The sequence below is a fragment of the Alligator sinensis genome, unplaced genomic scaffold (assembly GCF_000455745.1).
Source record: "Alligator sinensis unplaced genomic scaffold, ASM45574v1 scaffold1244_1, whole genome shotgun sequence".
Taxonomy (NCBI): domain Eukaryota; kingdom Metazoa; phylum Chordata; order Crocodylia; family Alligatoridae; genus Alligator; species Alligator sinensis.
The window spans coordinates 517,936-529,074 of record NW_005842591.1 but is presented as its reverse complement, the minus strand read 5'-3'; the positions used below and the strand labels follow the sequence as shown (position 1 = coordinate 529,074).

The following is an 11,139-nucleotide window of genomic DNA, read 5'->3' as shown; positions in this document are numbered from 1 at the left end:
ATTCCTGCTTTCTGCGGCCCCTTCCACCCAGGCACAGGCTGTTGCATGGGTTGTTGAAAGGCTTAACATCAGACTAGGGGCCCTGCTAAAGTGAGGTACAAACCTGCTCTAGAGTTATAGATTTTCAAGCACTAGCTCAATAGCTGGCTGCTCTTTTTAGATCTGGAGAGTCATTTTTATCAGGTGATAATTACTTTGCACATATGACCTGTCTAAATGTATTGCACAATTCACCTGTTAATTGCATAATATATGTAACATGTAGCAGGGTTACCTTACATATAGTACAGCTGCATTCACTCTCCCCAGCAGAGCATGCGGCATGGATCTGTGGGCAGCAGAAGGGAACTGCCAAGGTGTCCGGGGAGGCTTGGAGTCGGGGCAGGCTGGGGCCACCAGCTCAGCCCTCTTGTTTTCCAGGGAGCTTTTCTAATGCAGCGTGCTCATGCTGCAGGGCTGGGAGCTTGTCTTGGAAGAACTTGTGCTCACCTCCTGAAGAGGCCACCACACAATGGCAAGAGATTATGTTTTATTTGATGTTCTCAGATTTTATCAGGCTTCTCTCCCTCCCTTCTACCCTGAACTGCTCCAGGTAGTTAGCAAGGTCAATCAAAAGATATTACGACACAGCTCTCACCATGGTCCACACCTTCATAGGGGGTGAGAACCGCTCCCCATCCCAACCCACTCACCCGCCTCCCCCCCCCCCCCCGTGCCAATGCATGGATCCTGGGAGAAGGTAGTTCAGCAACAGGCCCTGCTCCCTGGGCCTTCTGGAGTCATATACCCCTCTGCAGAGTGGGGGCAGTTTCCAAAGACACTGCCTCATGCAAGCAGAGGTCATTTCCCATAGGAGAGAACTGGCTCTTGACCTGCAGCAGGGGCTCAGCCTGGCACAGAAGAGGGGAAGGGAGATGGAGCTGGGAGAAGCTCCAGGAGAAGCTTCCTGACCTGGAGGCCTCGGAGCTGAGGTGACAGAGGAGGCCTGCCCCTGCCCCGACGCAGTCAGAGCAAACTGCTGCAGGGTGCACGTGGGACCATGGCAGCTCAGCTCAATTCCAAGCCTTGCAAGCCTTACCAATGGCTGTGTCCACAGTGATGCGGCAAGGCCAGTGGCAAAAAATGAGAGCAAATCCCATTGCCCATGGCCTAGCCTCTCCAGGCATGTCCGGAGGGGAGACTTGACAGGGGGCTGGAAAAATTCCTGAAAGGTGCAGCAATATATGAGGCAGAGGTGGCCCGCATGGAAACCATTAGGACTTCTCCGTCTGCAGTGCTGATACCCGTTCCCCCTCCTGTCTACAGATGCCAGCTGTCTAACAGGACTGCCAAAGAACGGGAGCTCTGTCCTACCTCTGCCCCCCTCTCACGGGAAGCTGAGCCCATCATTGCTGCACTCTGCCAAGACAAGGGGAGCACAAGTCAAGTAAAAGGACAGAGCAGGAAACACCAAGGACTTGACATTTTTAACAAATGTAATGATTTCTGTGCCTGGAGCACCATGCATCAGCAGTGCCGGGGCCTCACAATGGCAGCCAGAGCCACTGTGAGCACCAGGTGTGCAGGGGAAGGCAGGAAATCTGGGACCAAAATGAGCAACCGCCTTCCCACCCAAGCAGGACTAGAAAGGACGTAATGCAGCTTCTCCCTCCCCAAAACAGGGCAGGTGAAGAGAAGATGCAATGTAATGGCTCAAGGCCAATTTCCCATGCCCTGGTTCATGCTCAACAGCACCTTTCGTTGGGCTGTTTGTGGGGTAAGGCGTGTGAGAGAGCAGAATCAGGTCACCAATGGTCTAACTCCCACAGCCATAGGATCAGAGGGCTGGAAGCAAGCTTCAAGGCTGTCTGATGCAATGGAGATCTGGGATTCGCTGTTCCTAAACCTTCCTGGATAAGTACATTTCCAGCCACTGCTTGAAAACCTCCAGCAAAGGAGATTCCACCACTTCCCCTGCCCTGACGGCACTCAAAATGAAGCCACGTCTCTTGCCAATACGGGGGTCGTTGCGGACAGAGCGTAAGGCCACAGCTCCATGCAGAACTGCCACTGGCCACCATCGAGTGGTTAAGGAAACATTTGGGATTTACCTGGTCAGAAACCAGTAATGGTGACTGATCAGCTCCTCAGGCAGAATTCCTGATGTTATTATGCAAGGCCCAGGAGGATCCAAGTGCAGGATCAGGGCCCAGGAGGGGAACAGTAGGAACTGACTGATTCGGAAGCACGTTGCAGCATGCTGGCTGGGCAACCTCTGCTCTGCAAAGGTATTTATTTTGAAAATTCCTGTTGCCATAGCAATGTAACGCTGCTCTTTTTCATCTTCCTCCTTTTATTATTCCCGTGCCTTTGCAGCCATTAGATAAATTGCCAGCGAGACAAACCGTGGCATCTTTTTTATTGTAAGAGTGATTTTGTGCATGGCCTCCTTGGTGAGCTGGGGTCAGAAGGCCAAAGACTGCATTGTACACTCTTCATGGCACAACCAGTGTCTACTGCAGTCTCAAGATGGTCATCGAGCATCAATATTAATATTTAATATGACTCAGAGACTGAGGTCCTACAGTATCTTCCACAGGAGCTGGGGTCTTAAATGAGCACCGTGGCCCGATTCCAATTTTGTACTTTATGTTCTGCCTCTCAAATTCTGCTCGTGCTGCAGTTTTAATGGGAGCCGGGATTCTTCTTCCGTTCTCCTCCAAAACCTTTGGGTAGCGTTGCTGTGTGTAGCTGCTGCTAATCAGCTGCCGCGTTCCCCCCCAGAGGTGGCTGCATGCTTCCTGTGTACAAGCAGCCCTCAGGTATTACAAGAAGTATACAGATGAATAGTAACCATGCTTTGGTTTTTATTCCTCTGTGCGGAGAGGCCACAATCAGGGCTTGAGCCCCACTGGGATAGGAGCTCTGCATATCCATTTAAAAGCCAAACACGCTCTGCCCCAAAGACCTAAGTGCTTCATGGCCAAATTCTAATACAGCTCGGCGGAGGAGGCAGTGACGCATAATTGGTTTGCTGTATAGCAGATACAAAGTACTCAGGTTTTTCAGAAAATGTATTTGCTTTGTCTTCTAGAGGTCAAAGTCCCCTGCAGATTCACCAGTACATGCCCTGCCCTGAGACACAGATTGTCTGCCTTTTGTACTGCTCCTCTGCAGTCATACAGGAGCAGCTCTGTGGCCATTCTGGGGCAGTTTTTGTGAATGTAACTTAGGTCTAATTCCCTAGATCTACAGGAGGGGGGAAATCCAGGGCCAGGTCTCTGTGAAATCCTAGTTCAGTCATCAAGCCCTAAGGCAGGCTTGGCTGCTGTCGACCTGCCAGCCTTCCTCCCTCCCTCTTTCTCTTTTGCATCCAGGAAGCTGCCTCTAGTTTATTTGGTCACGATTTAGGAAACGAGTTCGTCTTTTGCACAGATGCAGGGAGCGGATGCTACCCATTGCTGTGCGATCACTTGGATGCGTTTACGTACAAGAAGGGACAGGCCCCAGCTCCAGACATACTGGCCTCCATAAACAGATCACGCTGGCTAAAGTAATTCATTAAGGGAGAGGCTAGTTGGAAGTTAGACCTCTTAAGGGTTATACAAAACACGTTGAGTCATATTCTTAGTTATGTTAAGGCACATTTAAACTCGTCTGTTCATTGGCCCCCCTGTGCCCTCCCGGCAGAGAATCAGGCATTCGGTGTATTCTGATTCTTATCCATGCCTTCCCATAAAAACACTGATTGAAACTATTACTGTGTGTGAAAGAGGAAGTAATTCCTAAGGTTTGTGAAAGAATCGTGATTCAAGATTGGCTGTATTTTTAGACTGTGTTATGTAGAGAGGAAAGTTAACAATCTCCACACCAATGTAGCTTTTGCTCTTGGAGCTCTCTTGTTGTTTTTTTTAGGAGTAAATGAAGGATTAACTATATAAAGGGCATAAAGCTACATCTTCATAGAATCATATCATAGGGAGGAAGGGACCTCCAGAAATCACCTAGTCGAACCCCCTGCCCGAGGCAGGATCATCCCTGTCCAAACCATCCCATACAACCATAATGTAACTCTGCAGCAGAGTACTGTCAATCCTGACACAACAGACATCACACCCGAACCTGCCATAGGTAAAGCAGGGGGACCACGGCAGCCAACGTCCTGCTTCTATGACATGTCAATGTGCGTGCAAGAGATCCCAAGCAGAGCTTGTGCCGCTGCTACAGAGGAAGGCAAGCCCCCCCATGCCCACCCTTCCATACCAATCTGACCATGGGTAAAACTCCTTCCTGGCCCCCAATATAGCAGTCAGTCTGACCCTGAGTAGAGGGGCAAGACCCTCTAGCCAGGAACCTCTGGCTTTGCTCCCATCAGGAGCATTAGCCCACCCTGGTCAAAATCCAGAGCCTTGGCTGCAGCCAACACCCAGTGCCTCTGAGGGAGGCTTAAGAGCACCCTGACATGTATAGAGGCAACCTGCAAAGCCCAGAAGCCTGGGAAATATCCATAGCAGAACATGGGCATCGCTACGCCTAGATCAGCCCTGACCAGTAGTTGTCCAACCTCTTCTTGAACCTCTTCAGTGATGGAGAGTCCGCAGCTTTGCCAGGTGTCTATTCCACTGCCTTGCTGCTCTCACGGTGAAGAGGTTTTTCTGGATCTCCAATTTAAACTTGCTTTGCTGCAACTTCAAGCCGTCGGTCTGCATCCTCCTCTCTGCAGCACGAGAGAAAAGGTACTTTCCCTTTTCTTTATGGCAACCCTTCATGTGTTTGAAGACCGCTGTCATGTTCCCTCTGAAGTGTCTTTTCCTGAAGCTGAACATGCCCAGCTCTGTCAGCCTCTCCTCGTATGACTTGCTTTCCAAGCCCTTGACCATTTTTGTTGCCCAACTCTGGACCCTCTCTGACTTCTTCCCGTCCTTTTTAAAATGCAGAGCCCAGAACTACACACAGTATTTAGATGAGGCCTAAGCAGAGCCAAGTATAGAGACACTCACACCTTCCATGTTGTGCACCTACTGCATTTATTGATGCATCCCAAAACTAGTGGGAGACCCTGAGGAAGTATGCACTGTACAGTGGGAAGTTATTAATTGATTATGCATCAGGTAGATTAAAAATATGCAAGCGTCTCAGATGTCCAGTTCTTCCATCCAAGTACCTCTTTTCTGCCTCCTTATAGACCTCTTAGATCAAGTCAACCACCAAACCCTCTAGAGACAGTATCTTTAAAATCTCTTAGCAAAGATAGATAATGCACAGAGTATAGAGTAGAAATGGAGTTCGAAGATCGATCCACCTCACCTATAAGGAACTCCAAATGGCATGATGATGCATGGAACGCAATGAAAAGAAGAAGTGGTGAAAATTCAGTCTCAACTACTGAAAATTCACAAGCGTGCTCTGTACCCCAAGGAGACTTTTCTGTCCTGAGCAGATGGTTATAAAAGCAATAGATATTTAGAACTGGCCTATTTTAAATGCTTCTAACTTATTAAATGATATCGGTAAGTTAGAGTCACATAAATTAAATCTACTGTTTTGAACAAACTATTTGGTTTTTCTTGGGGGAGGAATCACTGGAATATGTGCCGGCATTAAAAGAAATGCAATTAAAGTAAACTCAACCATTATTTGAGCTCAGAGCCAAAACCTACCACTTGGACTAGCTGATTCAATCCTTATTGCTGTACATTTTTGGACCACGGTGTCACAAGGCAGCAGGATCTTTTAGATAAGGACGGCAGGACAGAACTCTGAATTACTGAGGTTGAAGTGACACCCTGTGCAGGTCTGTGCTCAGTTATGGGACTATTTGTCACTTCAGTGGATCTGGCATATGGCGAAAATGGCCTCTTTTGCTTGCCTGAGACCTGCCAAATTTATCAGACATGTACAACAGCAGGAGCAGCTATAATGAAGGGGGAACATGGGAGAAAATGTGGCATGAGTAGATGGCTTTAGTTTCCTTTCTTTGAGCTGCTCTGGAGAAGAAAGGCCCTCTAAGTCTTGAAGTTTTATGCATTGATTAGCTAGTGCTACGCTGCATTATCCATCCGGGCCTGCAGCAAAGCCAATGGGATTCTTTCCACTGGCTTCAATGCAGGTTGAATCCAGCTCTTCCTTTGGGGATGCTCAGACTTGCCACAGATGGCAGCTTTCACAGAAGGAATTCATTGCAATCACCAAGCACAGCCCACGGAGATGAAGTGTAAGGCCCCCCCACTGAGACGGAGCACGGCAGGTTGGGGCCTGTGTCTGACTTTAGATCGCTGTGCTGTATCTGGCCTTCTTGCTGCAATTTGGGAGACCCATTTTTCACTTGCTAACGGGTAAAGACAGAGAGCACTGGCCTCAGAAGAATCTTTGAAGTTTTCTGCAGTTTTCAACGTTTAATGTAATCCTGACAAGATGACACGTCTGAGGAGCAAAGCAGACAGTTATTAAGCCTTTCATATTCAAGCAAACTCTGTATTCTAGTAGCTAAAGTGCCCAAGTCTTTTTTTTCCCCCAAAGTCCTTTGAAGTTTATTTCTTTAGGCCAATTTAGAGGATTAAAAATAAAACACAATTTTTCCAAGTCACCAGTGAAACATCAAGTTAGCTTCTCCTTTCGAGGCCTGTGTCCTAAGCAACGGGAGGTCATTTTATACATTACTTCTATAAAATGTGAAAGGACTGTTGCTCCTTACAGTTTGTGTAGGGCCTAAAGTTAATTATCAGCTGCAAAATCGGTTTCACTAAACATTAAGCTGCCACTGTTCCTTGTATTGTGTTGCAAGTCACTCGATCTGTGTGGAGCACCTGGCACAGATCTCCTGGTAGTTCAAGCTCCTCGATGGTCTAACAAGAAAAATACGTAAATGTGGGTGTTTGAATTGTGGTAGGAGAAGTCCTACCATCTACATATTTAAAAAAGGGGAAAAAACCCAGCTGTGTTTGATTCATAAACTTCCAACTACATTCTGTGCAAGTAAAACTTTAACCCTGCTAGATCTTCAGGGCAGAGGCTGTGTCTTTGGTACACTGCTCAGCATGAAAGGGCCTGGGATTTGGCAGCACTTTTGTATTATGAATATTAAAAATGGTGTATATTTGAATTGCAAAGCCAAGCACTCGGAAGTTGGGAAATGCCAATGTCAGGGGTGCCTGTGCAACCTCAGTCTAACCCTCTCATCCATATGCACTAGGCGGAAGTCTTTAATAACATGGCCGTGCACTTCTTTTCCCCCCACAGGTGCCAAGCCTCCTTCAGAGTACAGCGTGGATGTAATGCAGTTAGTCAAGATAGGGTTGTTATTAGGTTATGATCCCTGAGCCACCCTTCTTTCCCCTAACGCCAGACTGTCCCTGCCCCACTCCTGTTCTCTTTCTATTGCCTCCATATCTCGCCCCATCAACCTAGCCCCATCTTGTCTTCTGCCCTGGTTGTCACACCTCTGCATTCAAGTCAAACCTCCTTTGTCTCCACGAGGCTTAGACAGTAGTGCTGCCGAGTCCTGAAAGAAGGAATTTGCCGGGCATGCCTCAAAAAGTTGCTTGACACTCCTAGGCAGACCTTCTAGTCAAAATGTTCTCAGTCATCACGCCCAGCAAACAGATACAGGAGCCTTGACACAACAGTTTGTTGCTAGGATCTCCCCAAAGCTGCTAGATCTCATAAGTAAATTGCCAAATTGGTAAGACCACGGGACACTATGGAGGAGTTTGAAAAGGGGAAGCTCTCCATGCTGTCAGCGCTGTTATCCAGCACCGCCACAAGCTGGGATGGACAGGAGCAGCAGAGGCAGGAGGAAGTCCTAGGATCACCTTCAGCCCCCAACTGAAGCATGCTCCAAACATGCAATGCTCAGAAATTTAGGCCGGACTCTAACAAACTGAATATACACAATGGTAATCTTCAGAGACTTGTAAATCAACTGGATTTGGGTGGATTTGCACAGCAAAAGCACCGCCTTAGCCCTTTCCCAACAGGTGCCCCCGCCCCACAACACAGACACACATCGAGTTTCACATCCCCTGCTCCAGAGTGTTTCTACAGTTTATTAACAACGCCAACGTGAACATTTTGTAACGCTGGCAAAACAACGTCTTTTCCCATAACATTGTTCTCAGAAGTGGCAGAACTATTTTTGATGAAACTTTCTAAAAATGTAGCACGAGGCAGACACCGGCCAGGACAACGTCAGTCTGAACAGTTAAAGTTTGGCAACATTAAAGCCAAGGTTTTCCCATGAGAAGTTGTAGGGAATCTTAACGGCAGATGCTGTCACTAGCTCCGTCTGTAATACTAACACATTTCAGATTAGGTCCTCGGAGAGGCCAAACAATATAGGGTACAACCCAGCAACTTCAAACAATGATAATGGAGGTTTCAATATTTATAAATAGAATTTTAAAACAACCTCAAGTAGAGAAACACAAGCATGTTCTCTGTTTATATACTTGACTATTTACATTTATTTATAAGTATATTGATAGATACTTTAAGTATATTTAAGTATAGTGTAAGTATATTTATATATACTTGACTATTTATAAAAGTCTGATATGTAAAAGAAACCCTGCTTCATCTACAGTCACTATTGCAATTTAAAGCTGGACTAATGGAATTTCAAGCTAATTGAGTCAAATATCTCTTTTTGCACTCCCATGTTTGGGGAATTGTGTTGTTATTTTTATTTCTTTATGGATTTGTTCACTGTCCCAGAAGCCTGTGGTGCTGGGCACCGAACATAAGCCCTGTCCCAAGGCACTTCCATTCGAAGTATAAACCAGGAGGCCTTTTTCTCCTGAGAAGAGATGCCTTCACCCCGCCGTGCAGTTACACAATGCAGTGTAAATTCTGATCAGAGCCTGGACCCAAGTTGGCACAGCTGACAAGCACTAGCTCTAGGTTGGAACAGCATGGGCATTCGTTGGCACAGCTGTGAGAGGAAGCACACCAGGGCTGTCCTGCGACCAGGGAGATGAATGGGCCTCCAACTAGTCTTGGTGCCAGATTCAGCCTGACTGCTTTGTGTACTACAGTGGTGAATAGGCCCATAACCAAGCACAGATCTTCTGCACGTCGTGTCACTTCGATCTCAGTCGTTCAGAGTTCTCTCCTACCTTCCTTGTCTAAAATGTCTAAAATAATCTGCTGCTTTGAGATGCACTTTACTCTGGAAAGTTTCTTGTAAGCATAAGGAGTCAGCATCGTGGTACCATGTTACCCCCCCAAAATCCCAATTCACTTTCTTCAGCATAAAGCAATGATTTACTTTCTCTGTCTAATAGGTGAGCGAGGTCCTCATGTTCTCCAGTGGAACAGAACCAGGACTGGGGGGAGAGGAGGAATCACTCGCTTTAGAGCCACTTCAGAAAAAACATGAGACACTCATAGCGTGGAGCAGAGAATTGATTGCATGCAGATTCGCTGCAGAATGAAAATTTATGCCAACAAAATACATTTCATATTCAAAACCACAGTGTGTGCGAACAACGCTCATTTTTTCCTTATTCATATAGGTATTAATGAGTGATGAATGCATTGTTGCAGAGGGCAATGAACATGGTTGCGGGGCTGGGGGACAGGACTGGTGAGGGGAGGCTGAGGGAACTGGGTTTATTTAGTCTGGAGAAGAGAAGACCGAGGGGGATTGACTAGCAGCCTTCACCTCCCTGCCGGGGGGCTGCAAAGAGGATGGAGCTGGACTGGTCTCAGTGGGGGCAGACGGCAGGACAAGGAGCAATGGGCTCAGGTTGCAGCAAGGGGAGTCGAGGTTGGATATGAGGATACACTTTCTCACTAGGAGAGTGGTGAAACACTGGAACGGTCACCCAGAGAGGTGGTGGTGTCTCCATCTTTGGAGGTTTTTAAGACCTGGCTAGACAAAGCCTTGTCTGGGATGATGTATTTGGGGCCAGTCCTGCATGGAGCAGGGGTTGGACTAGATGCGACCTCCTGAGCTCCCTTCAACCCTCATTTTCTATGATTGGAATTCTAAGGTATTGCTTCTCTTTATTTCCCACCCCAAGTTTTCTGTTGTATCAGAGTGAAGAGAGGCACGGTGGCTTTGGTGGTTAGAGGCAGGTAGCAGGCTCCCCGAGTGCTTCGGTGCTGCATGCTCTGTCTCCGGTGGAGCCGTGTCTGACTAACCGGCTTTCTTCCCTTCGCACGCCGCTGGAGGAGCTCTAGAGTCAGCCAGAGCGCTCTAGCTTCTGCAGCCTCCTCCTGTGGTGCAACAACTGCGGAGTTTGATTCGACTCTGGAGTCTGCACTGCTAGGACTGGAAGCAGTCTTTTCCCACCGAAGTAACCCCCTGGCTAAATCACATTCAGTTTGATGTTTTTGTTTAGTCATTTAAGCTATATTCTGCCTGGACCGGGCACCCCCCAACCTCACTAACTCCAGTGCAGTTGTGTGGACGGTGAAGCAGGCTTGGGATCCTCTACGTTCAACCCCTCGCCTCCTCTCATGTGATCCCACAGAGAAACCACGACCTGAATTAGTTGGTGATATGCATCATTTCCAGGATGTCAGATCGTGAAGCTGCCAGACAGGGTTGCGGAAGACTTCTCCATGCATGGAAGGAGGGGAGAGGTGTCCTTCAACCCCCCAAACAGCTAGGGGAGCAGAGTAAGTGGCTGGCTGCACATTGTGGGTGGGAGGCATTTGCTCCCCTCAGCTCAGGCCGATTATCAGCACCTAAACCGCAGTTCCTTATGGTGGCACCTCCTCGGGGGGCAGGTAGGACCAGCACCCACCTCCCCAGTCGCTGCTCCCCTGCGCAAACACAGGAAAAGCTTGTTTCGACTCGCCAGGGAGGAGCTCGTTTCGGCTGGACAAGGGGGGGGGGGTCATCTTAGACTGGATGGGGGGTCTCGTTCAGACAAGCTCATCTTAGACCCGTGCGGGGACAGGGCTCCTGGTGACTCTCCCCTGAGACTGGACGGGGGGGGGCTCGTTTAGCCTAGCCGAGGCCGGGCTCGTGGTAGACTGGAGCAGGGCTAGTTCGGCGCTTGTTTATGTGATAGGGTCCTAGAGTGGAGAAAGGGGAGCTCGTCTTGGACTGGAGGAGAGGGCTCGTCTTAGAGGCGAGAGCGGTGCGCGGGGAGCTGTCCGCGCCTGGGGCAGGAGCCCCCCGACCAGCTGCTCCTCGACGCGGCAGGGGCT

General features: G+C 48.4%; 1 protein-coding gene and 1 long non-coding RNA gene across 2 annotated transcripts in view; both read left to right on the top strand.

Annotated features, from left to right (window-relative positions):
- LOC102387543 overlaps positions 1-9,444 on the top strand; it is a 22,244-nt gene extending 12,800 nt beyond the window's left edge. The window contains exon 3 of the long non-coding RNA XR_324869.3: positions 9,261-9,444. This is a non-coding gene — a long non-coding RNA (uncharacterized LOC102387543). The remainder of the gene's footprint in view (positions 1-9,260) is intronic.
- A 53-nt stretch (positions 9,445-9,497) lies between these two features.
- The window catches only part of NUFIP2 (NUFIP2, FMR1 interacting protein 2), a 20,870-nt gene continuing 19,228 nt past the window's right edge, over positions 9,498-11,139 (top strand). Inside the window, exon 1 of the mRNA XM_025214607.1 lies at positions 9,498-9,562. Coding sequence (XP_025070392.1) covers positions 9,498-9,562 — 65 coding nt within the window. The remainder of the gene's footprint in view (positions 9,563-11,139) is intronic.